General features: G+C 43.7%; 1 protein-coding gene across 7 annotated transcripts in view; it reads left to right on the top strand.

Moving 5' to 3' along the window:
• Positions 1-27,939, top strand: part of LOC129820913 (leucine-rich repeat and calponin homology domain-containing protein 1-like) — a 102,640-nt gene that overhangs the window by 51,839 nt on the left and 22,862 nt on the right. For all 7 annotated transcript variants that reach the window (XM_055878024.1, XM_055878026.1, XM_055878021.1 and 4 more), the window contains exons 3-11: positions 5,170-5,296; positions 5,791-5,896; positions 15,068-15,204; positions 15,592-15,722; positions 16,641-16,728; positions 17,386-17,491; positions 19,996-20,114; positions 22,078-22,145; positions 23,352-23,432. In XM_055878024.1, coding sequence (XP_055733999.1) covers positions 5,170-5,296; positions 5,791-5,896; positions 15,068-15,204; positions 15,592-15,722; positions 16,641-16,728; positions 17,386-17,491; positions 19,996-20,114; positions 22,078-22,145; positions 23,352-23,432 — 963 coding nt within the window. The remainder of the gene's footprint in view (positions 1-5,169; positions 5,297-5,790; positions 5,897-15,067; positions 15,205-15,591; positions 15,723-16,640; positions 16,729-17,385; positions 17,492-19,995; positions 20,115-22,077; positions 22,146-23,351; positions 23,433-27,939) is intronic.

Below are 27,939 nucleotides of genomic sequence, written 5' to 3'. Positions count from 1 at the left end.
AACAAAAGAAAGGGAATATTGAATGATCCCCAATGATCCATCGCATCTTCCAAAAACGTTTTCAACATACATCTGTAAAATGATAGTCTAGAAACTAAAGCTTTGGTTTTCCTCTCAGGCTTCCATGTCTTCTCCCTGGACCTCCTCAATGCCACCTCTTGAACATCAGACTCTGAGGCCTCATCTTCACTGTCACTTTCCAACCTTGTTGAGGATAGTAAGTCTGGCTCAAAATGCCCAAAATTTGCCTGGATGGCCACCAAATTTTGGAAACTTGTATTGGTCAGACTGTTGCGTGCTTTGGTGTGTGTGTGTGTTCCCAAACAAGGACCAGTTGCGCTCTGAGGCGGCTGATGTTGATGGGATTTGGAGGATGATGGAGGCAACAGGGGAAAGAGCCTCAGATCCACAAAGGCCCTTCCACCAGGTGGCTGATGAGATCTGTTGGCATGACTGCCATATTGCATCTCCATCCCAAATCCCTTGCTTGGAAGTGTACTTTGCCAGACTGCCAAGAACCTTGCCCTCATCCAGGCCAAGGTGGTGAGATACGGTAGTGATGACACCATAGGCCTTGTTGAGCTCTGCACCAGACAGGATGCTCTTGCCAGCATACTTGGGGTCCAACATGTACGCTGCGGCATGTATGGGCTTCAGCCAGAAGTCTTCACACTTTTTGATGTATTTCAGAACTGCAGTTACCTCTGCTTGGAGCAACAGTGAAGTGGGCAGGGCAGTATGGATTTCTTCTCTTACATTTGCAAGCAGAGTCTGAACATCAGACAGGATAGCATTGTCTCCCTCAATCCATGCAATGGCTACTGCTATAGGTTATAAAGTTACCACTCTCTCCCAAAAATACATCATCCAGGAGGATCCTCTTGATGGGGCTGTTCATATCGGCAGACTGTGATATGGCCATTTCTTGGAGAGACTCCTTTCCCTCCAGGAGACTGTCAAACATAATGACAACACCACCCCAACGTGTGTTGCTGGGCAGCTTCAATGTGGTGCTCTTATTCTTCTCACTTTGCTTGGTGAGGTAGATTGCTGCTATAACTTGATGACCCTTCACATACCTAAACATTTCCTTGGTTCTCTTGTAGAGTGTATCCATTGTTTTCAGTGCCATGATGTCCTTGAGGAGCAGATTCAGTGTATGAGCAGCACAGCCAATGGGTGTGATGTGAGGGTAGGACTCTTCCACTTTAGACCAAGCAGCCTTCATGTTTGCAGCATCGTCTGTCACCAGTGCAAATAACTTCTGTGCTCCAAGGTCATTGATGACTGCCTTCAGCTCATCTGCAATGTAGAGGCCGGTGTGTCTGTTGTCCCTTGTCTGATATTGCAGAATACTGGTTTAGGGGTGGAGATGATTTAGTTAATTATTCTGTGCGAAGAACATTCAGAAATCTCTTCCAATACACATTGCCTGTGAGCATCAGAGGTGAACCAGTTGCGTACACAGCTCGAGCAAGACACTCGTCAGCATTTCTTTGACTACGTTCCTCCATTGAGTCAAAAAAAACTTCTGATTCCAGGAGGACCATGAGCTGTTGCTATTGATAAGGTGTCTGACTCATCATTTTCACCTCGATTAGAAGTAGAGGGACTATTGTCAGAGGTTGCTTGTTGTAAGTAAAATGTGTAAACTAAACAAACAAATACACTTCCATGTACAGATCAATAGTTAAGCAGTTAGATTAAACAACTCCTTTGTATGATAAATGTTTTAAAATACAGGTGATTTAACACTCAGTTAGCAGGCTCAAGCAAGTTAAAACCCACATGGTAGCAAAAACTAACATTTTAAAACCCACATGGCAGAAATTGTTAACAATTTAGAAATTATTTAATCACACTTTGCTGTATGCTACTATTTACTAGTTAACAAAAAATCATGTATATCATATAAAATATATTCAATCAACTGTACATGTGATGGAAGAGTGCGCTGTGCATGCAGAGGGTTGCAATTCCATTGAATTGGGGGTAGTTTAACCAAAATATGCCACAAGACCTAGAATTGCCTTGTGTATCCCACAAAAAAAGGTTCACTGTTATGAGCTAACTTTTTGATGAATTTAAGCAAAATTCCCCAAATTCCCGGGCTTAACTTCCCATGGAAAATTTACCGGAAAGTATCCTTCCTTTTGCAACCCTAGTAGTGACTCCTCCAGCACTGAGATGCAGTTAGAACGCTAAAAACAGAGGTAAAAACAGAGTCAAATTGATTGTAGAATTGATTCATTAATGCAACATGGATGTTGATGTAAAACATGTCTAATGGAATGATATTGAACTCATAAGATGCCCAACGATTTAACAGAGTAGTAGCTGAGTTTCTGTCTGGATCAAATGTCACTCTGTGACTGGCTAATATGCTTTATTTTTATTATTGTCTTGGTATTGAGTATCGTGATACTATACCTTGTACCTAAACATTTCTGGAATCATGAAAACACTACAGCACATTACACACAAGCAATTACACACACTGAGTCATTTACATCTACTGTTAATATGAATATGTCAGGGATGGGCAACTTTGATGGGGGTGGGAGCCACAAAAAACTCCCCATGAGTGGCTGCAGTGGCTCGTGGGTCTGCGTACCCACATCCTGACCCCCCCCCCCCCCCCCCCCCCACCTTAAACATTGAGTTAAACATTTTAGCGGCCCCCCCTTGTAACAGCAAAGACAAAAAAACTTTTACAGCTAATATCCTGCTATTCTACAAATGTTGCAATAGGGTGGATGTTTGCAGTTTTTATGTTGATAACTGGTTATCAATTAATTTGACCATGTTTACTACACGTTTTGATACATAGTCAAGCAGCTAACTTACCAATCTAAAAATGTTTGCTGACAAATTTCAAAATTGCACTTGTGTATTCTGTTATTCTAACTCTCAACAGTAAGTTGAAACCCTGACTGAGCCCCCCCCCCCCCCCATCCCTGGAATATGTCATTACATTCTTAGAATGCAGATAGTGCGCTTTGCCTTTACACTCTTAACCTTAATTGATTTAAAATTATTCAAAAAGCTTATGTTTACATAAGAATATAGACAAGGTCTTTCCCCTGTTGGGTATAACCATGTATAGTGCATTCGGAAATTATTGACACCCCATAACTTTATCCACATTTTGTTCCGATAAAGCCTTATTCTAAAATTGATTAAATAAATATAAAATCCAAATTTAATCAACACACAATACCCCATAATGACAAAGCAAAAACATGTTTTTAGATTTTTTTGCAAACGTATTAGAAATAAAATACAAATATTTTCACATAAGTATTCAGATCCTTTGCTATGAGACTCGGAATTGAGCTCAGATGCATCCTGTTTCCATTGATCATCATTGAGATGTTTCTACAACTTGATTGGAGTCCACCTGTGGTAAACTCATTTATTTTGACATGATTTGGAAAGACACACACCTGTCTATATAAGGTCCCACATTTGACCGTGCATGTCAGTGCAAAAACCAAGCCACGGGGTCTAAAGAATTGTCCGTAGAGCTCTGAGACAAGATTGTATCGGCACAGATTTGGGTAAGGGTACCAAAACCTTTCTGCAGCATTGAAGGGAGCCAAGAACACAGTGGGCTCAATCGTTCTTAAATGGAAGAAGTTTGGAACCATCAAGACTCTTCCTAGAGCTGGCCGCCCAGCCTAACCGAGCAGTCGGGGAAGAAGGGCCTTGGTCAGGAGGTGACCAAGAACCTGATGGTCACTCTGACAGAGCTCCAGAGTTCCTCTGTGGAGATGGGAGAACCTTCCAGAAAGACAACCATCTCTGCAGCACTCTACTAATTAGGCCTTTATGATAGAGTGGCCAGACAGAAGCCACTCCTCAGTAAAAGGCACATGACAGCCCACTTGGAGTTTGCCTAAAGGACTCTGACCATGAGAAACAAGGTTCACTAGTCTGATGAACCAAGATTGAACTATTTAGCCTGAATGCCAAGCGTCACGTCTGGAGGAAACCTGGCACCATCCCTACGGTGAAGCATGGTGGTGGCGGCATCATGCTGTGGGGGATGTTTTCAGCAGCAGGGACTGGGAGAATTGTCAGGATTGAGGGACAGATTAACAGAGCAAAGTACAGAGATCCTTGATGAAAACCTGCTCCAGAGTTCTCAGGACCTCCGACTGGGGCGAAGGTTCACTTTCCAACAGGACAACGACTCTAAGCACACAGCCAAGACAATGCAGGAGTGGCTTCGGAACAAGTCTCTGGATGTCCTTGAGTGGCCCAGCCAGAGCCCGGACTTGAACCCAACCGAACATCTCTGGAGAGACCTGGAGAGGGTTTTATAAATAAGCATCAACCAGTGGGTCTTGCGACGGGTATACAGAGAGAACCAGTATACAGAGGAGTATAGAGTGCAGTGATGTGTCTTATAAGGAGCATTGGTGGCAAATCTGATGGCCGAATGGTAAAGAACATCTAGCCGCTCGAGAGCACCCTTACCTGCCGATCTATAAATTGTCCGTAATCTAGCATGGGTAGGATGGTCATCTGAATCAGGATCATACCCAAGAAGACTCAAGGCTGTAATCGCTGTCAAAGGTACTTCAACAAAGTACTGAGGAAAGGGTCTGAATACTTATGTAAATGTGATATCTCATTATTTTTGCAAATCTATTAAAAAACAATCTAAAAACCTGTTTTTGCTTTGTTGTCATGGGATATTGTGTGTAGATTGATGGGGGAAAAACAATTGAATCCATTTTACAATAAGGCTGTAAAGTAACAATGTGGAAAATAAATCTAGATTTCTGAATACTTTCCTTATGCACTTCCTGATTCTACCAGTGAAATGAAAATGTTCTAGCTTGTGGTTTGGATAATTGTAATGTTTATGATAAAAACGTAATGTTGTTAATATAGTAATGACTATAGGCCGTGGCAGAGCCATGGTGATATTCCCCTTTTAAGGAAATGGGTTCAATTGGTATGGGGTCGTATTCATGTATATTAGAGTACATGACACAAGGTCCATCACACATCTGACACTTTTTTAAATTGAAGTTTCCATCCAAGTGGATCGTCGTCAGGTCTAGATTGTAGACACTCTGGACATCCTATGTATCGCTCTTTTATCTGCATCTCTCTGCTGGTGTGTAATATAATACCTCTGTGTGTTTGTGTCCACAGTCGGAACCAGCTGTGTGCTCTGCCAGCCTCCCTGTGTGGGTTACCCCTACGAGTCCTCATTGCCAGCAACAACAAACTGGTGTGTATACCTGAGGCCATCGGACAGCTCAGGAGCCTCATGGAGCTGGTAAGAGATTATCTTTCTTTCTCTCTCTCTTGTGTGTGTGCCAGACTCAGCTCTTAGTTTCCTGTGTGAGCTCCTAGCCAGGCCTTATGTAACTGTTCTGTTCTCCACTGAGGGGTGAAATGAATGGAACCGGCACTCATGCAGCTAGAGCAGGGAAGGAGAGGAGAGGGGAGAAATTGTCTGACTCCATGTGAGGAGACAGGGAAGAACAGTGGGATAGGGAGCATTTCATATGGATGTGTTATGAGCCATACAAACCCCTAGTCCTTAACGTAGCTCTTGCACACAAGGTGCGACTAACCATCCTCCTGGAGAGTTACTGGGTGAGCAGACCAGCCCTTCTCTAACACAACTGATTCTCTTATCTGCAAATCATCAGGACCATGATTAGATAAATCAGGTGTGTTTGAACAGGGCTGGAACAAAATCCTGCACACTCACCAGTAAAGCGTTAGTTGTGTGTGAGTTAACTCAGTGTGTTGTGCCCCCTACAGGATGTGAGCTGTAATGAGATCACTGCTCTGCCCCGTCACATCGGCCGACTCAAGGCCCTCAGAGAACTCAACGTCCGGAGGAACCTGCTCTGTGTCCTACCTGAAGGTGAGTTTAGACCCATTAAACCATATTACATGCCATGTCTTTCCTGTAAGTGAGTTTTGATACCTAAGGAAGTGTTTTCCAGATGGGTCACGAAGAGACTCGGATGTTTTGTCGCAGCTGGGTCATGTCCGGGTTGTGTTTGGAAACAATCGTTTGTTTATTTAGCTGATTTTGGTGGATCACAGAATATTTAGGGAACCAGTTACCTAAAGAGGAATTCTATGTTTGTCTTTGAATTACAATCTGTGGAAACTATGAGAATAGAAAGGTTCAGAACTTTTGTAAAGCAACACAGTTGAAAAATATATGGCAAATCGAAATCAAACTGGATGGACATCATAAATAGATGGGAGAGGGTGAGGGTAGAGGAAGGACAAGCCAAAAAACAAACAAAATATAACTATTGTAAAATAGATTGTGTCCTTAAAATGTACAGTCGTATGAAAAAGTTTGGGCACCCCTCTGAGGCTGCATAATAATTTACTCTGTTGTCACAGAAAATGATCACAGTGGCATGCCATTCATTTTCTAATATAAGCTGAGTACTGGGGTATTGTCCAGACAAAGATTTTTAGTGTAGCAATATTAAGTGTAGCAATATTAAGTTAAATCAGATGTGAAAAATAGGCTGTGCAAAAATGTGGGCACCCTTGTCATTCTGTTGATTTGAATACCTGTAACTACTTAGCACTGAATAATTGGAACACACAATTGGTTTGGTGAGCTCATTAAGCCTTGAACTTCATAGACAAGTGCATCCAATCATGAGAAAAGGTATTTAAGGTGGCCAATTGCAAGTTGTTGTTCTCTTTGACTCTCCTCTGAAGAGTGGCAACATGGGGGCCTCAAAACAACTCTCAAATGACCTGAAAACAAAGATTGTTCAACATTATAGTTTAGAGGAAGGCTACAAAAAGCTATCGCAGAGATTTAAGCTGTCAGTGTCCACTGTGAGGAACATAGTGAGGAAATGGAAGACCACAGGCACAGTTCTTGTTAAGGCCAGAAGTGGCAGGCCAAGTAAAATATCGGAGAGGCGAAGGATGGTGAGGACGGTCAATAACAGCCCACAGACCACCTCCAAAGACCTACAACATCATCTTGCTGCAGATGGTGTCACTGTGCATCGTTCAACAATTCAGCGCACTTTGCACAAGGAGAAGCTGTATGGGAGAGTGATGCGGAAGAAGCCTTTTCTGCACACACGCCACAAACAGTCGCTTGAGGTATGCAAACGCACATTTGGACAAGCCAGCTTCATTTTGGAATAAGGTGCTGTGGACTGATGAAACAAAGATTGAGTTATTTGGTCATAACAAGGGATGTTATGCATGGCGGCAAAAGAACACAGCGTTCCAAGAAAAACACTTGCTACCCACAGTAAAAATTTGGTGGGGGTTCCATCATGCTGTGGGGCTGTGTGGCCAGTGCCGGTACTGGGAATATTGTTAAAGTTGAGGGTCGCATGGATTCCACTCAATATCAACAGAATAATGTTGAAGAATCAGTCACAAAGTTGAAGTTACGCCGGCGCTGGATGTTTCAAGAAGACAACGACCCAAAACACTGCTCAAAATCTACCCGGGCATTTATGCAGAGGAACAAGTACAATGTTCTGGAATGGCCATCCCAGTCCCCAGACCTGAATATCATTGAGAATCTGTGGGATGATTTGAAGCAGGCTGTCCATGCTCGGCAACCATCAAACCTAACTGAACTGGAGATACTTTGTAAGGAGGAATGGTCCAAAATACCTTCATCCAGAATCCAGACACTCATTAGAGGCTATGGGAAGCGTCTAGAGGCTGTTATTTTAGCAAAAGGAGGCTCTACTAAATATTGATGTGATTTTTCTATTGGGGTGCCCAAATTTATGCACCTGTCTAATTTTGTTTTGATGCATATTGCACATTTTCTGTTAATCCAATAAACCTAATTTCACTACTGAAATATTACTGTGTCCATCAGTTATTTGATAGATCAAAATGAAATTGCTGATCCTAACACCCAATTATTTATAAATGGAAATTGTCAGGGGTGCCCAAACTTGTTCATACGACTGTATATAGTGTGTGTATAATCTGGAAGTAGAAGCCTAAGTGTTGTCCATTAGTTTACTTCAATTATGGGAGGGGTGGTAGGGTTAGCGCAAAATAGTAATAAAGGAAAATATATTGTTAAAAGATGTGTGTGTGGATATATACAGTACCAGTCAAATGTTTGGACACACCCACTCTAGAGGTAGTTTTGAGTTGCGAACCGCCACAGGATTTATGGTCTTGGAATTTGAGGTTACAGTTAGGGCGTCCCGCGGGACCTGCGTGTCCCGACAGAGATAATTGTGGCGCTATCTGCATTTTTCATGCTGCGGGCGGCGGGAGCAGGCAGTCAGACAGATGACTTTGCGATTTAAAATATTTTTGTTGTCCCGTGGATTATTTGGCAACTAATTTTTCTGCTTTGTATGCATCAGCCTGACGCTTATTGTATTAAAACACATTCAGCATTATTCACACACAGAATTTGCTGCTTCAACTTCAGTAGCCCACCTCTCCTCTCCTAGTTGGGTGTGAGTCCAAGTGCACCTAGTATGTGTGGTCTCATTATAGAGTACGCTGCCTACATGGGTGGAGAATCGCGTGGCAGTTAACTTAAATATGAAAGTAACATAAATATGATTGTAATTTACTACAGTGTCTAAATAAATATTGATAATGAAAAGAAGTGGAGGCTGCTCAACCAACATGAGTCGAGGTGCAATCAAAACATGTAACATTTAAAAGGAAAAGACACGACGCGCTCATCGGTTAGGCTGCTATGGTGAGCGAGCATTGTGCCCTTTTCATTTTCAATAAGTATTGATTACTCATGTATTTGTCTCTGCTGGCAAATCATCCTCCTAAAAAGGTAGGCTATATCCTATATGAAAAAGTAGCAATTGTAGCTGTCATCATTCTTGCTGCTCCAAGTTCAAGTTCAGTAGCCATACATTAGAGATCAGGTGTGTTGGTCTCAATTAAATAAAGTAGGCTATAGTATATGCAAGTGTAGTTGCACTACATGACCAAAAGTATGTCGACACCTGCTTGTCAAATTTCAAAATCATGGACATTAATACGGAGATGGTTCCCCCTTTGCTGCTATAACAACCTCCACTCTTCTGGGAAGGCTTTCCTCTAGATGTTGGAACATTGCTGCGGGGACTTGCTTCCATTCATCCACGAGCACTGATGTTGGGCGATTAGGCCCGCAGTTGGGGTTCCAATTCATCCCAAAGGTGTTCGATGGGATTGAGGTCAGGGCTCTGTGCAGGCCAGTCAAGTTCTTCCATACCGATCTTGACAAACCATTTCTGTATGGACCTCGTTTTGTGCACGGGGGCATTGTCATGCTGGAACAGGAAAGGGCCTTCGCCGAACTGTTGCCACAATGTTGGAAGCACAGAATCGCCTAGAATGCCATTGTACAGTGCCTTTGGAGACTATTCAGACCCCTTGACATTTTCCACATTTTGTTACGTTACAGCCTTATTCTAAAATTGATTAAATCGTTTTTCCCCATCAATCTACACACAATACCTCATAATGACAAAGCAAAAACAGGTTTTAGATTTTTTTGATAATTTATAAAATAAAATAAAGGAAATATCACATTTATATAAAGTACTCAGACTTTTACTCAGTACTTTGTTGAAGCACTTTTGACAGAGATTACAGCATCGAGTCTTCTTATGTATGATGCTACAAGCTTGGCACACCTGTATTTGGGGAGTTTCTCCCATTCTTCTCTGTAGATCCTCTCAAGCTCTGTCAGGTTGGATGGGGAGCGTCACTGCACTGCTATTTTCAGGTCTCTCCAGAGATGTTCAATCGGATTCAAGTTCGGGCTCTGGCTGGGCCACTCAAGGACATTGAGACTTGTTCCAAAGCCACTCCTGCTTTGTCTCGGCTGTGTGCTTAGGGTCGTTGTCCTGTTGGAAGGTGAACCTTTGCCCCAGTCTGAGGTTGTGAGCGCTCTGCAGCAAGTTTGCTCCGGGTCTGAAAACTTAAGTAAATAAGGTATTTCAGTTTTTAAAATTTTTAATACGTTTGTAAATATTTCAAAAAACCTGTTTTCACTTTGTTATTCTGGGTCATTGTGTTTAGATTAATTAAGATTTTTATGTATTTAATAAATTTTAGAATAAGGCTGTAATGTAACAAAATGTGGAAAAAGGCAGGGGTCTGAATACTTTCCGAATACACTGTACATCTTTATTTTCGGAATTGTCCGTAGAGATCCCAGACAGGATTGTGCCGAGGCACAGATCTGGGGAACGGTACCAAAACATTTCTGCAGCATTGAAGGTCCTCAAGAACACAGTGGCCTCATTATTCTTAAATGGAAAATGTTGGGAACCACCAAGACTCTTCCAAGAGCTGGCCACCCAGCCAAACTGAGCAATCGGGGGAGAAGGACCTTGGACCTCGGGGAAGTGACCAAGAACCTGATGGTCACTCTGACAGAGCTCTAGAGTTCCTCTGTGGAGATGGGAAAACCTTCCAGAAGGACAATCATCTCTGCAACCAGGCCTATATGGTAGAATGGCCAGACGGAAGCCACTCTTCAGTAAAACGCACATGACAGCCCACTTGGAGTTTGCCAAAAGTCACCTAAAGACTATGAGAAACAAGATTGTCTGTTCTGATTGAACTATTTGGCCTGACGTCTGGAGGAAACATGGCACCATCCCTAATCAAGTCAAAACCAATTTTATTGGTCACAAACACATGGTTAGCAGATGTTAATGCGAGTGTAGCTAAATTCTTGTGCTTCTAGTTCCGACAGTGCAGTAATATCTAACAAGTAATCTAACAATTCCACAACAACCACCTAATACACACAAATCTAAAGGGAAAGAATAAGAAAATGTACATATAAATATATGGATGAGCGATGACCAAGCAGCATAGGCAAGATGCAATAGATGGTATAAAATACTCATTTATTAAAGTGGCCAATATTTCGAGTCTGTATGTAGGCAGCTGCCTCTCTGTGTTAGTGATGGCTGTTTAACTGTCTGATGGCCTTGACATAGAAGCTGTCTTTCAGTCTCTCTGTCCCAGCTTTGTCCCAGGAAAAAGCAGAGGGAGCATCCGCCTATCCACATCGATGGGACAGCAGTGGAGAAAGTGGAAAGTTTTAAGTTCTTTGGCGTACACATCACGGACAAACTGAAATGGTCCACCCACACAGACAGTGTGGTGAAGAAGGCACAACACCTCTTCACATTTCTTCAGGCTCCTGAGGTTTTGTCACCTAAATCCTTCAAACTTTTTACACACGCACAATTGAGAGCAACCTGTCGGGCTGTTTCACCGCCTGCTACGGCAACTGCACCTCCCTCAACCACAAGGCTTTCCAGAGGGTGGTGAGGTCTGCACAACGCATCACCGGGGACAAACTACCTGCCCTCCAGGACATCTACAGCACCCGATGTCACAGGAAGGCCATCCAGAAGGCGAGGTCAGTACAGGTGCTGGGACAAAGCTGGGACAGAGAGACTGAAAGACAGCTTCTATGTCAAGGCCATCAGACAGTTAAACAGCCATCACTAACACAGAGAGGCAGCTGCCTACATACAGACTCGAAATATTGGCCACTTTAATAAATGGATCACTAGTCACTTTAAATAATGCCACGTTAATGTTTACTTATCTTACTTTGCTATCACCATGTCTGTCTCAGACATATATATGATGTCTATGATCCAGTCTCCTGGTATGTCTTAGGGCCTAGGGGTATTGTAGCAGTGGTCTTTGTGGTTTGAGAGGTCTAGTAGAGTAAAAGACGTCTGTGACAGGACAGCTCTTTAAGTCCCAGAGACGCCACCCACCATCTGTCAGAACCTCTTGTTGTCTGAATGATGGACGAGAGTATTTTTACGACCAGTCTTACTACATATTTTCCTCGTGTGCGTCTCTGTTGCAGATTTACAGAAAGTGCTTTATGATCCCGCTGCAGATGCTCCATCCTCTCTGGGTTTGATTGATGAGCCTTAATCTGGCCAGGAGGCTCGACTCCGTTAGTGGAGGACAGGAGAGGAGATAGTGGATTGGATGAGAGCCCTGGGGAGGAGGGGATGTTGGGAAATCGGGTTTTAGATGAATGGTTGTTGAACTTTTGGGGCGTCCCTCCTCAAATGTCTTTTTGTTGAGACCTCCTTACTGGACCACCAAGGCACTGAAGTATTTTAGTCGTCTTGCCTTAGAGGTTTACTGAAGGAAAGTGTTTCTTTGTTGGTTTTTGGAAATTCCTATGGTTACTGATTCAGTAGGTCAGTGGTTTCCAAACTTTTTATAGTCCCGTACCCCTTCATTCAACCTCCAGCTGCATACCCCCTCTAGCACCAGGGTCAGCGCACTCTCAAATGTAGTTTTTTGCCATCATTCTACGCCTGCCACACACACACACACACACACACACTATACGATACATTTATTAAACATAAGAATGAGTGTGAGTTTTTGTCACAACCCAGCTCGTGGGAAGTGACAAAGAGCTCTTATAGGACCAGGGCACAAATAATAATAATCAATTATTTTGCTCATTATTTAACCATCTTACATATAAAACCTTATTTGGGGCCTCCTGAGTTGTGCAGTCGCAGCTCGCAGTGCTAGCTGTGCCGCTAGAGATTCTGGGTTCGAGTCCAGGCTCTGTCGCAGCTGGCCGTGACCGGGAGACCCATGGGGTGGCGCACAATTGGCCCAGTGTTGTCCGGATTAGGGGAGGGTCTGGCCGGCAGGGATGTCCTTGTCCCATCGCGCACTAGTGGCGGGCCGGGCGCAGTGCAGGCTGACACGGTCGCCAGGTGTACGGTGTTTCCTCTGACACATTGGTGCGGCTGGCTTCCGGGTTAAGTGGGCATTGTGTCAAGAAGCAGTGCGGCTTGGTTGGGTTTCGGAGAACGCACGGCTCTCGACCTTCGCCTCTACCAAGTCCGTACGGAAGTTGCAGCGATGAGACAAGACTGTAGCTACCAATTTGATACCATGAAATTGGGGAGGAAAAGGGGGTAAATAAAAAAATATATTATTATTAAAACCTTATTTGTTCATCGAAATTGTGAATTACTCACCACAGGTTAATGAGAAGGGTGTGCTTGAAAGGATGCACATAACTCTGCAATGTTGGGTTGTATTGGAGTCTCAGTCTTAAATCATTTCCCACACACAGTCTGTGCCTGGATTTAGTTTTCATACTAGTGAGGGTCCACTCTCACATACGCTACCAGTCAAAAGTTTTAGACCACCTACTCATTCAAGGGTTTTTCTTTATTTTTACTATTATTCTACATTGTAGAGTAATAGTGATGCCATCAAAACTATGAAATACCACATATGGAATCATGTAGTAACTGAAAACTGTTAAACAAATCAAAATGTATTTTATATTTGAGATTCTTGAAAAAGCCACAAATTTAAAAGAATGTGAATCACATTTTTATTTGGGGTACCCCCGACGGCATTGCGTGTACCCCAGTTTGGGAATACCTGCAGTAGGTGATATAGATTCTGAAAATATTGTCTGGAGGTTGAAATCCTGTTGTAGAAAATGCTGGTAAAGTTCTTGAAAGCTGGAATTGATTTACTGTGCTGTTCAGAATGAGATATCTCCTTTTTAGACTGAACGATAGTAGAAGTCCCTCATAAGTTATTTTAAGGGGTGACCTTGAGGGAAGAGGATGTGACAGACTTTCTCATTTCAGCTAATTAAGAAAAGTAGAATACTGGTTGGTTAAAAAAATTATATTTGGAGCTCACCCTCATGTCCTCCAAGCCAAGATTTATCTTTGTCATCTCAGCGATTTTAATTATAAAAGGTTGTCAGAGAGATATAGTCGTCATTGTTTCGCTTGAATTTCGACCTTTTCAGGAATGTTTTGCTGGCACAGAATCTCTGAGACTCTCTAGCTCTGTCTGTTACTCTTTCTCTCCTAGCTAGCACGTAACGTTCTGAGAAGCATGTGTTTTGTTAGAGCTTTGTGAGAGTTTGCTTGTCCTGGGATTATTTTGCATACAACCCTTCCACAAACTTATGGGAATAGTACAGGATACCCAGCTAGCTCATAACGTTCTGAGAACCATATGTTTCTTAGCTGAGAATTTCTGTACTTCAGCATAAGGTTTCCTCATGGTTCTATTTAAAGTCATGTTCTCAGAACGTTCAGAGAACTTTAAGAAACAACATTCTTCTGTGGGAATTTCAGTACTTATGCTTTTTACAGGTTTCCTCATTGTTCTATTTAGAGTCATGTTCTCATAATTTCTGTGCTTGGAGTTGAAAACATTTAACCCAAACTAAGCTAAAGGTGTTATAAAAAGTCTTATTGAAACATGTTCTCAAGTTATTTAATGACCTTCCAATAACCTATAATCACCGTTCTCAGAACATTAATAAAACTTGGGCTGTTAATATATTTACTATATTTCTCCCTCTGTCATTGATCTTTCACTGTCTGTTTTCTCTGTCTGATTTTAAGGACTACTTTATCCAATGTTACCCATTTAAATGCATATGATACGACAACAGTACACCAGTAACACCCAGCCTAATAGCTGCTATTTAGTTTATCAGTATTTTCCAATGTTGTGATAGTCAGCCTCTCTGTCTGTGGTTTTCTTCTGTTCCCTAGCTATGTCTCCTCCCACATGGACAGGGACATAGGGGTTTGTGCCGAGGTTAGTGCCTAAGATACGTTCCTCCAGTTTATTTTAAACTTTTGGCATGGTCCATGTTAGTGGAACTTTGGCAGTTAGGGACCCTTGAAGTATCAGGGCTGCTCCTGCTGGGCTGTGGGGGATTCTAGAGGGGAAAGTTCTGTCTGATGATCCTAGTCATGACCTTGTCAACCCACACACTCTGGATTCTGTGGATGTTGCTCAGAGGTTGTCTGGGTGTTTATACTGGGTTGTTGATGTGGGCTAGGTAGATGTTGTTCTTGTGGACATTCCCTCTTCCTCAGGATGACGTCCACAGGGCTGTAAGCTCTCACCTGATAGGTGGATGGAGCTCCATGTTGCTCCCTGTCAGTGATGACCCTCAGGAGACCACTGGAGTCATGTCCCAGAGCTGTTGACACACATACAATTACTCCTCTAACTCTAGGAATTGTGTGTTCGCCCTCAGACTTGGCGGAGCTTCCCCTGGTGAAGTTTGATTTCTCCTGTAACAAGGTGTCCACCATCCCAGTGTGCTACAGGAAAATGTCCCAGCTCCAGTCACTACAGCTGGAGAACAACCCCCTGCAGAGCCCACCTGCACAGGTCAGTCTGGGTTAGGGATGGGCACAGATAATCAAATATCCGAACGACGTTAGTATTCGATTACTTGCAAGTAGGCCTATTCATAAAAGTAAAAATTTATAGCCCTATTTTAACAATGAAATGGCTTTGTCTGATATTATTTGAATAGTGAAAATATTTCAAATGGCCGTCCCTAGTCTGGGTCTGCATGGGGCTATTGCTTTCTCCACAGCTTGGCATGACATACGCTGCAATGGAATGTAGCATTCATCATAGGGCATTCTATTGACCATGTCACTGTGTTTATTTTGTTTTAGCTTTCCATATAGTGGAATTATTTGTGTACCTTCTACTTTTCTATCATCATCTAGTTGCTCAAATTCGTCCATTTGATGATCTGTTTTCTAGATCTGCATAAAGGGAAAAGTTCACGTATTTAAGTACCTGAGCATCGAGGCGTGTCGGAGTGACAAGATGCCTGACTCTCTCTACCTGCCTGTCATGGAGCGCCTCAGCCTATCACGTCCCACCACTGGCAGGTGAGTTGCTATGGCAACCCTAATGGAGGCAACTGTTAGTGCTGGGCTGGCACAAAAGCCTGCACACACTTTGGCTCTCTAGGACCAGTATTGGCAACCTCTGATTTATTTACCACGGAGTGTTGCCAGATTCTCAATTTCTACCTGTTGTTATATTGCTGCTGCTGAGCCTTCCTCTCACAGTGTGTATGAGAGAAGTGTTTTACAGGGAGGGAGGATGTTATGTTCTGTAATGTGCCCTGTAATGTCCGCCCCCACCCCTATAACCCTCCCCACTGCAAAGCGTGGGCAGGACAAATGTTCCTTTTGTCCTGGAGAGCTTAGAGACTCACACTCACATCCCACTCTCACACACACACTCCTGGCAGTGGAGGAAAAGAACAGCAGAGCTATTTATAATTCAGCCATAGAGCCATAGTAGAAGGATCCAACACCCTGGCCCAATGTTTCAGTAGAACTGTATTCACATGGATTCTCATAAAGTTTATATATTGAATGGCAATAATGATTAAGTAGGTGTGAGGCCAGAATTGGATTTAGCGTGTTTATGTGAATGAAGATAAGGACAGAATGCCATATGCTTCACTCTGATCAGTGAACATGCTCCCTTGGGATGCAAATGTAGGTGGCCTAGAAACGGCAAGGTGTGTGTGTGTGTGTGTGTGTGTGTGTGTGTGTGTGTGTGTGTGTGTGTGTGTGGGAGAATCTCGGTTCAGTTGTCTGGAGACTGTTTGTGCATAACTTCCCTTAAACCTAGCTTTCATGTGTGTGAGAGACAGAGCAAGAGAGAGCGTGACAGAGCCGTGCTTCTCCTCTGTGATCGGAGCGATTACACTTTCTCTCCTCTTTCCTCCTCCGCGTGCGTTTTTACCTCCTGACCCTGGCCGTCCCATAATCCTCTCACCCCTCTCCTCTCAGCACGGAGGACATTGACCAGAATAAGAAACAGGACACTGACTCAGGAGTTGGCAGTGACAACGGGGACAAGAGATTGTCTGCCACCGAGGTAGAATGAGTGTGTGTGTTTGTTTGTTGTGTGCGCACGCCTGCATGCATTTGTATGTAACATTTGCATTGATTACACAGTATGTGTCTGACATTATACATTGCCATTGAACGTTCCCTTCATTTTCTGCGCCATGACTTCAGAATGTTTAGAAATGTATATAATAAAATTATGCAAGAAATAGCACATCTACCTAGTGATGTTGAATAGTCACCATCTCCTCAGAGCTGTTCTAGGCTGTACTGTGCCGGTTGAGCACATAGTCTGAGGGTAGCAGACTATCTTTCTGTCTTTTTTCTTTCTTTTCTTTCTGTCTTTTCTTTTCTTTGTCTTCTTCCCTTTCTTTTTTGGGGAGTTTGTTCTTTTTTAAATGTTTTGTTCATTCTTACTTTTCTACCCGTATACATTCATCTATGACCTCAGTGTATTTTGTGATGATCAGATAGAAGTAGTGAAGAAGATATTGTCAGGTATGAAACGACAGTTCTCTGGAATGATGCATTTGACAGAGTATCTGGTTGTATTGTGGCAGCTGAAACATTTGGCTGATTCTGACTGAAATACTGTTGAGTTGTACCAGCTGAAGTGCTTAGATTTCTGTTGGTAACATAAATGTTTGCTAGTGTTTTTGGTAACTGAGCTGTGTGGTTGTTTCAGCCCTCAGACGAGGACAGCTTGAGTCTCAATGTCCCCATGTCCCACATCACAGAGGAGGAGGGGCTAAGCAAAGACGACTCCAGCGAACACATCAGCGCTCTCACAGGTAGCATACACACACAGATGCGCGCACACACACACACACAACGCCACACGTCTCTGACACTCTCAGTAAGGATATCTCCACCCCACTCCACCCACCGACCCTGTCAATGAGTAGCCACCCATCCCCGATACCAGCCCTCCTGAATGGGAGAAGAGAACAGCCAGCAGGGCTGTGTGTTACATCCTCAGATTAGGATAACACGGTAACACTGCCCAGATAGACACTGTAGAGAGGCCTCTGGTTTTTGTTACTCCCCTATCTGCCACAAGAGGAAACAGAATAGAAACATTGTCACTTTCTGTTGCTCTAAAGAGAGGACGTGGGATGAAGAGATGATTCCGGAGCCTTCATGGTGTCTCTGTGTGGCTCAGTGGAAGTTCTTCCAGATTGTTGTTTTTGAGTAAGACAGAGGGAGGTCTGGGGCAGTGTTGACACTGGCTAAACTCTCTCTCTCTCTCTCGTGTGTGTGTGTTGTGTGTGTGTGTGTGTGTGTGTGTGTGTGTGTGTGTGTGTGTGTGAGAGAGAGAGAGTTGGGGACAGGAAGTAAAGATATACACCAGGAAGGCTATGTCAGCACACACAGGGAGTAGTCTGGGAGGGGGTCACTGATAGGCTGGCAGTCCTCAGACTGGGTGGGAATGGTGTTGAAAGTGAAGGTGGTGTGAGAGTGTAACAGTACTAATGAAGTGTATGTGCAACACGTAAACTCAGCAAAAAAAGAAACGTCCCTTTTTCAGGACCCTGTCTTTCAAAGATAATTCGTAAAAATCCAAATAACTTCACAGATATTCATTGTAAAGGGTTTAAACACTGTTTCCCATGCTTGTTCAAAGAACCATAAACAATTAATGAACATTCACCTGTGGAACGGTCGTTAAGGTACTAACAGCTTACAGGCGGTAGGCAATTAAGGACACAGTTATGAAAACTTAGCACACTAAAGAGGCATTTCTACTGACTGAAAAACACCAAAAGAAAGTTGCCAAGGGTCCGTGCTCATCTGCGTGAATGTGCCTTAGGCATGCTGCAAGGAGGCATTTATCGTCAAAGGAATGAGCATTACACCGAGGCCTGTACTCTGGAGCGGGATCGATTTGGAGGTGGAGGGTCAGTCATGGTCTGGGGCGGTGTGTCACAGCATCATCGGACCTAGCTTGTTGTCATTGCAGGCAATCTCAACGCTGTGCGTTACAGGGAAGACATGCTCCTCCCTCATGTGGTACCCTTCCTGCAGGCTCATCCTGACATGACCCTCCAGCATGACAATGCCACCAGCCATACTGCTCGTTCTGTGCGTGATTTCCTGCAAGACAGGAATGTCAGTGTTCTGCCATGGCCAGCGAAGAGCCCGGATCTCAATCCCATTGAGCACATCTGGGACCTGTTGGATCGGAGGGTGAGGGCTAGGGCCATTCCCCCTCAGAAATGTCCTGGAAAGAGTGTGTTAACATCTCACAGCAAGAACTGGCAAATCTGGTGCAGTCCATGAGGAGGAGATACACTGCAGTACTTAATGCAGCTGGTGGCCACACCAGATACTGACTATTACTTTTGATTTTGATCCCCCCCCCCCCCCCCATTTGTTCAGGGACACATTATTCCATTTCTGTTAGTAACATGTCTGTGGAACTTGTTCAGTTTGTCTCAGTTGTTGAATCTTGTTATGTTCATACAAATATTTAAACATGTTAAGTTTGCTGAAAATAAACGCAGTTGACAGTGAGAGGACGTTTCTTTTTTTGCTGAGTTTGTGTTTAATGGCAGGCTTGATCAGACTGACTCAGATGAGATGAGGGCCGTCACCTTTTAGTCACTAAGCCCTCTAATTTATTGGAAGAATGTGGCCTGGTACAACATGGTGGACTCATCAATCCTTTGGAAAAGTGTAGCAGAGAGGACAATACAGCTGCTTCAGACTATCTGGGCTGTTATATTAGCAGAGCTCGGATGGATGCGAGAGAGCGAGCTTTGCCTTAACAGCAGACTCGTACATTTCGTCAGCGAAAACAATGTCCTGAGCATTGTCAAATTGGCTTTTTACCAAATTACCGTACAACAGACCACATATTCCCCCTGCACAGACCACATATTCACCCTGCACAGACCACGTATTCACTCTGCACACCTTAATTAACGAACATGCATTGTTTATTTAAATGCATTGTTTATTTAAAAAAAAAAGAAGAGAGATTTATGAATGGTTAAACAGATATGCATGAAAATACCCTCAAATACTGTACTGTCACCTTCTGTACATTTGAATACAAATCCAATGCTGACGTATAGAGACACATAAAAACATAAATCTTCATTGTCCAAATATATACGGAGGGGAGGGTAATGTTGTTTCACTATCCACCCAAATCTCATAAACAAGCGATCAAACACTATATTTTCAACATATATATTATATATATATAAGGGACAGTATCTCCATACAGTACAGCCTTTGAACTGTGACATTCTTTCCATTGATCTCTGACCTCGATCTCTGCCCCCTGTAGCGGACCCCCACGGGGACGGGGTGCGACTGATAGAGGAGAGCCCCACTGAGGCCCTGAAGGAACAGTTTGGCTACAGAGATTCTTCTGCTCTCAGCAACTGCTTTGTCAGCTACATCAAGGCAAGGCCATTCTCTCTCTCTCTCTCTCTCTCGCACTCACTCACTCCCTGAAAGATTTGATTTAAAGTTAATTAGGTGAGCAACTTGCTGAATTCATACATTTTGACATTTGGGGTGAACTACCCCTTTAATAGGTGATTTTGGATAAACTTTTTCTACCTGGGTCTCAGCATCATCCATTATGAGCTAGATGTCTAGACTGACTCTGGAGCTGTTACTAAGGATGATAATGTGCAGATCTGCACCTCCACTTCCATTAAGGCTGTCTGTATTGTCAAAGATTCATGGGGAAATGGCCGTGCTGTAAATAAGTATTGGTGTTTTTAACAGAATGAAAAGTGTAGCTGATGTGTTCAGACTTCCAGTCTCATGTATATTACATTCGTTCTCTATGACCCAGTACTGTTTATCCGATCACACTTTCATCCATCAACTCTTGGTGAAGACCTTTGGATGGCCGTTAGGCTTGATTAATTGCCCTTAATGATACTGTAACGTTAATGCATATGGATGGAATATGAATCTTCAGTAATCATTAAGATTGCAATTTAGATAATGATATATTGATATCTCAGTCATCTCAATAGGCCAGTATGGATGATATCTCAGTCATCTCAATAGGCCAGTATGGATGACATCTCAGTCATCTCAATAGGCCAGTATGGATGACATCTCAGTCATCTCAATAGGCCAGTATGGATGACATCTCAGTCATCTCAATAGGCCAGTATGGATGACATCTCAGTCATCTCAATAGGCCAGTATGGATGACATCTCAGTCATCTCAATAGGCCAGTATGGATGACATCTCAGTCATCTCAATAGGCCAGTATGGATGACATCTCAGTCATCTCAATAGGCCAGTATGGATGACATCTCAGTCATCTCAATAGGCCAGTATGGATGACATCTCAGTCATCTCAATAGGCCAGTATGGATGACATCTCAGTCATCTCAATAGGCCAGTATGGATGACATCTCAGTCATCTCAATAGGCCAGTATGGATGACATCTCAGTCATCTCAATAGGCCAGTATGGATGACATCTCAGTCATCTCAATAGGCCAGTATGGATGACATCTCAGTCATCTCAATAGGCCAGTATGGATGACATCTCAGTCATCTCAATAGGCCAGTATGGATGACATCTCAGTCATCTCAATAGGCCAGTATGGATGACATCTCAGTCATCTCAATAGGCCAGTATGGATGACATCTGTCATCTCAATAGGCCAGTATGGATGACATCTCAGTCATCTCAATAGGCCAGTATGGATGACATCTCAGTCATCTCAATAGGCCAGTATGGATGACATCTCAGTCATCTCAATAGGCCAGTATGGATGACATCTCAGTCATCTCAATAGGCCAGTATGGATGACATCTCAGTCATCTCAATAGGCCAGTATGGATGATATCTTCAGATTAGGGTCAGGAAAAACTCCTGGTACTCTTGATTACTATTCCCACCATTCTCCGTCTTTTATTTTCTATCTCTCACCTCCCTCCCCTGCTGTCACATGGGTGTGTGACAGCAAGATATAAACACTGTACATAGACATTTTAAATGTCTATTCCTTTGAAACTTGTGAGTATAATGTTTACTGTTCATTTTTGGTTTATTCCACTATTGTTTATCCATTTCACTTGCTTTGGCAATATAAACATGTTTCCCATGCCAATAGAGCCCATGAATTGAATTGAATTGAATTGATAGGGTGGTCTCATCTTCAACCCCATGTGGATTGTGTCAGCAGATCTTTGAACGAGGGAAGGGGAGTGTGAGGGGTGGCATACTGGGCTGCTTATTCACTCCCTCTCTCACACTATGAAAAAGTCTAGTGACGGTAATGTTGAACCGCAACCAATCGCTGGCTGGTCCTCTGGATCATGTGACCTGACTGCAGCTGATGTCGCGTGTGTGTAACTCGGTGTGTGTGTGTGTGTGTTCCTGCTCGTGCAGGGACGGGCGGCAGACTACGACGAGCCCCTCAGGATAGAAGAAGAAACACACTGGGCCTCTGAACAGACGTGAGTATCCCTCATCCATCCGTCTTCTATCTCGTCATCCATCCAGTTCTCTCCTTTTTGCCTCCCTCTCTCTGTTCACTGTAGTGGGTGTGTCTCTGTGTCAGGCTGTTTCTGTCCTTTCTTTCTCTCTCTCTCTCGCTCTCTTTCTCTCTCTCGCTCTCTTTCTCTCTCTCTCGCTCTCTTTCTCTCTCTCTCGCTCTCTTTCTCTCTCTCTCGCTCTCTATCTCGCTCTCTTTCTCTCTATCTCGCTCTCTTTCTCTCTATCTCGCTCTCTTTCTCTCTCGCTCTCTTTCTCTCTCGCTCTCTTTCTCTCTCGCTCTCTTTCTCTCTCGCTCTCTTTCTCTCTCGCTCTCTTTCTCTCTCGCTCTCTTTCTCTCTCGCTCTCTTTCTCTCTCGCTCTCTTTCTCTCTCGCTCTCTTTCTCTCTCGCTCTCTCTCTCTCTCGCTCTCTCTCGCTCTCGCTCTCTTTCTCTCTCGCTCTCTTTCTCTCTCGCTCTCTCTCGCTCTCTTTCTCTCTCGCTCTCTCTCTCGCTCTCTCTCTCTCTCTCGCTCTCTCTCTCTCGCTCTCTTTCTCTCTCGCTCTCTCGCTCTCTCTCTCTCTCTTGCTCTCTCTCTCGCTCTCTTTCTCGCTCTCTTTCTCGCTCTCGCTCTCTTTCTCGCTATCTGCTCTCTTTCTCTCTTTCTCTCTCTCTTGCTTTCTCTCTCTGGGCTACAGTATAAGGTGTTATTTTTGTCTTTATGCATCCATAGGCAGTAGTACTCTTTGTCCATCTGTATTCACGTTGATTGATGTACACTGTCAGCACTTTACTGTAGGCTAAAGTAGAAACGTCTTTGGCGACTTTTGAGAAGCTATGCTCCTCCCAAGTTGTTCTTGGCTCTTCTATATTGTGGTCGCTGTTTTCTTAGATGAAAGATAGACCCACGCTGTCGAATGTGGCCCAAAAAGAGGCTTGGGAAAATGCTCTTTATTTTAACAGACCATCACCATACTATTTTCTTGCCACAGCAAAGCTATGTGTGTTCTGCTACAAACCACATGATGTATTTTGGTTGTGTCTTTGAAATCTATACCAGGGCAACATTAGGTTAGCGTTTAAAATATTCTTCATATGAATGTTGTCATATTCAAAAAATATTATGTATTGGTGAAACGTGGTTCTGAATTGTAAACAAGATGATTCACTTCCTGTTTCCTGGCCCATAGGTCAAAGGTCACAGAAGGAACACACATTGCCATGATCAACCAGCTGAAGGAGGCTGTGGAGCTACTACAAGACCCTAACAGGTGGGCACCATTATGATACTTAATTAACATAAACATGTTAAGCACCTCCAGGCTTACATGCATACAAGCTGTTGATGCCATTTGGAACATTTTCTTTTTTTTAAAATGGAAAAATCCATTTAATATACCGTAGGCTACACTATCACAGTACAACTGTTATTTATTTAGTTGTGATAGGCTTATAAACTTGGGAATGTCTTAGAAGTCAAAACATGGGCTGCATGATGCGGCTCTATATTGATGATATGGAAAAAGTTGCAAAAAAAGGCATGCGCCCTGATCCTTGCGCTTCCAGAGAGAGACAATTATATCGCTGCTCATCTTGTGTAACAAGCAAGTTAGGGTATATCTAATCAATGGGAGATGGAATTAAAATGGCAGAATTAAAACTGAAATGAGAAAGTCCTAAAGCCTACAGGTAAACTGATATTTAGGCTATAATCTAAATGGAGTTGTTGTTATGTGTAGGCTAACTGTAGGACGGTGAGAAGCGCAGTGACGTTATGGTTAGTCTAGTTAGCTGCTTCCTCTTGATTTGATGCAGTCAAGACAGGTACTATGTAATCGGATGGGATGATAAATAACTAGCAAGAAGTTAGTCTAGTGGGAGTTAACAGCGGTTGCGGTCTCTCCCTCTGTGCCTGCTCCGGTGTCTTACACACACATTCACACACACACTGTACGGCCTCCGCTCCCTATAGCCTACAGCTGCTTGCTCTGTGCCTCTCCCTCTCTCCCTTTTCTCCATGGCTCCGGTTTAATAAAGGAGCAAAACAATTGGCTTTTCTGCTGCTTCTCTCACTCGGATCAGACCGGGTCCATAAGGGAATGGTTCTGGTTGTTCTTTCGGAACAGGTTTTAAAAATGTGATTATGCATCTTGGGTCCTGGACTTCTCCGTGTCTATTTCGGAACAGGACCTCTAACTTCCATCTTAACATATTTTTTCCACATATAGACAGACACACCCTATATGTTTGAATAAAATTAACTACATATGCACTGAGCTTGTCTGATGCTTTAAGCATACTATTTGATTAAATAATTAAGACTCACAAATGACTCAAGAAAGAGCTGATGGTCAGTGTAAAAAAAAAAATGACAGCGAGTGCCTTTGTGATTGGCGCACGTTGTCTCGCTCTCCTCCCTACTGCAGAGAAAAGGCACCACAGCACAGCAAGTGTTAATTGCGCTCTCTGTGCTGAAGCTTCAACATCAATCAAATTTATTTTTAAAGCCCTTTTTACATCAGCAGACGTCACAAGTGCTTATATAGAAACCCAGCCTAAACCCCAAACGGCAAGCGATGTAGAAGCATGGTGGATAAGAAAAACTCCCTAGAAAGGCAGGAACCTAGGAAGGAACCTAGAGAGGAACCAGGCTCTAAGGGGTGGCCAGTCCTCTTCTGGCTGTGCCGGGTGGAGATTATAAGAGTACACGGCCATTAAGGCCAGATTGTTCTTCAAGATAGATAGATGACCAGCACGGTCAAACAATAATCACAGTGGTTTTAGCGGGTGCAACAGGTCAGTACCTCAGAAGTAAATGTCGGTTTGCCTTTCATAGCCGAGCATACAGAAGTCGAGACAGCAGGTGCGATAGAAAGAGCAAGAGAGAAAAACAGCAGGTCTGGGACAAGGAAGCACGTCCGGTAAACAGGTCAGGGTTCCATTGCCGCAGGCAGAATAGTTGAAACTGGAGCAGCAGAACGACTAGGTGGACTGGGGACAGCCAGGAGTCATCAGGCTAGGTAGTCCTGAGGCATGGCCCTAGGGCTCAGGTCTTCCGGGAGGGGAGGAATATATAATTAGAGGGAGCATACTTAAATTCACACAGGACATCAGATAAGACAGGAGAATTACACCAGATATAACCGACTGACCCTAACCCCCCGGCACATAGACTATTGCAGCATAGATGCAGGCTCTCGAGTGGCACAGCGGTCTACCTCTCAGTGCTAGAGGTGTCACTACAGACCCGGGTTCGATCCCAGGCTATATCATCACCGGCCTTGATCGGGAGTCCCATAGGTAGGCTCACAATTGGCCCAGTGTCGTCCGGGTTAGGGGAGGGTTTGGCCGTGGTAGGCCATCGTTGTAAAATAAGAATGTGTTCTTAACTGACTTGCCTAGTTAAATAAAGGTTAAATAAAAATGGATAGTGGAGACTGAGACGGGGGGGGGGGGGGGGGGGGGTCGGTGGACACTGGCCCTGTCCGACAATACCCCCGGATAGGGTCTACCAGGTAGGCTATAACCCCACCCACTTTGCCAAAGCACAGCCCCCACACCACTAGAGGGATATCAACAGACCACCAACTTACTACCCTGAGACAAGGCTGAGTATAGCCCACAAAGATCCCCTCCACAGCACAAGCCTGAGGGGGAGCAAATCCAGACAGGAAGATCACGTCAGTGACTCAACCCCCTCAAGTGACCCCTCTCTCAATGGAGAGAGGGGAGCCGGCCAGGCAGAGACGGCAAGGGCGGTTCGCCTTGCCGTTCACCTTCGCACCCCTGGGCCAGACTACACTCAATCATAGGACCTACTGAAGAGATGAGTCTTCAATAAAGACTTAAAGGTTGAGACAAAATCTGCGTCTCTCACACATGGAAGGAGAAAGCCCTGCCTCCAGCTGTTTGCTTAGAAATTCTAGGGACAATAAGGAGGCCTGCGTCTTGTGACCCGTAGCGTACGTGTAGGTATGTACGGCAGGACCAAATCGAAGAGATTGGTAGGAGCAAGTCCGTGTAATGCTTTGTAGGTTAGCAGTAAAACCTTGAAATCAACCCTAGCCTTAACAGGAAGCCAGTGTAGCCATTTAGTTTCTTACTTGTTTCTGACTGACAAGTTCTGTTACCCAAATCCCTAATTTGTTTATGAAATACAATCCCTATTCACTCAACCCTTGCTCTCTTTATGTGAAACAGTTAAGAGTTGCATGCATGTGACCAATAGGACCTGACCTATAGCCTATCATAATCACATCAATAAATTGGTTATAACAAACTCCAAACACAGTGACAGCAAAATGGATGCGGCAAAATGGATGCGGAGGACATGAAAGCAACTTGGAACGGGTGAATGTTTACTGGTTGCTCAGGAGGGAAAGGTGAAGTCAGATCTATGGAAGACATTTTACTTAGTTGTAGAAACTATTGAAGATCAAGATAAAGGAGGGTATAGCAGTAAGTGTTGTGAGTTATGTTGCTCTTGGATTACAATAGTATTTTGTTTCTGGCCATTTGGTACAGTTTAGACAACACTAAATATGTGTACCAGAGAGGCTGTTGTAATGGAAAATAATATAATATACACTGCTCAAAAAAATAAAGGGAACACTTAAACAACACAATGTAACTCCAAGTCAATCACACTTCTGTGAAATCAAACTGTCCACTTAGGAAGCAACACTGATTGACAATAAATTTCACATGCTGTTGTGCAAATGGAATAGACAAAAGGTGGAAATTATAGGCAATTAGCAAGACACCCCCAATAAAGGAGTGATTCTGCAGGTGGTGACCACAGACCACTTCTCAGTTCCTATGCTTCCTGGCTGATGTTTTGGTCACTTTTGAATGCTGGCGGTGCTTTCAGTCTAGTGGTAGCATGAGCCACACAAGTGGCTCAGATAGTGCAGCTCATCCAGGATGGCACATCAATGCGAGCTGTGGCAAGAAGGTTTGCTGTGTCTGTCAGCGTAGTGTCCAGAGCATGGAGGCGCTACCAGGAGACAGGCCAGTACATCAGGAGACGTGGAGGAGGCCGTAGGAGGGCAACAACCCAGCAGCAGGACCGCTACCTCCGCCTTTGTGCAAGGAGGAGCACTGCCAGAGCCCTGCAAAATGACCTCCAGCAGGCCACAAATGTGCAGACAGGCGGGAATCAGACAGGTGTCTTGTGCACCATAGAAAAATAAAAATAAATTGCGACTGCTTAATAAATTGCAACTGCCGTTAGCTAGTTTGGTAGGCTACCTATCAGCTCCATTGTGCAGTTTTGGATGGGATTACCGTGACCAACAGTCACAGGGACTGTGGGGGTGACTCGTGACTGCTGGTGTAGTGGTAATAAAGTCACCGGGACAGCCCTATACATGATTATCATAATAATTTGTTGTCTTCTATATGAAGTACCGTTGGAACATTGCATTGAAAACTTTGGAGTACCGTTATCCCTACTGAATCAGAGGTTACATTTATGACAATAACAAGTACATCTCCCAACCCAACAGATGGCTCATTATCATATGCAGATAGGCAGTCAAAATCACCCATACACAGCCCAATGCTCAGTCTGTAAAATATATTATCCACCTTGTGTCATCTAATCATATTTCAGGTCAATGTTGTTATTGAAAAATCCCACTTGGCCATATCAGAATGTTGTCTTTGTAGCTACTATTCTGTATTTGTTTAATTCTTTCAAAGCCCAGTCATTGGCACACACACTGTGCTGCATGCTGCTCCCTCCTGCTCTCTAACATGTATATGGTAGCAGAAATG

The sequence above is a fragment of the Salvelinus fontinalis genome, chromosome 23 (assembly GCF_029448725.1).
Source record: "Salvelinus fontinalis isolate EN_2023a chromosome 23, ASM2944872v1, whole genome shotgun sequence".
Taxonomy (NCBI): domain Eukaryota; kingdom Metazoa; phylum Chordata; class Actinopteri; order Salmoniformes; family Salmonidae; genus Salvelinus; species Salvelinus fontinalis.
The sequence above is the reverse complement of the archived record's forward strand: the minus strand, read 5'-3'. Positions and strand labels throughout refer to the sequence as shown.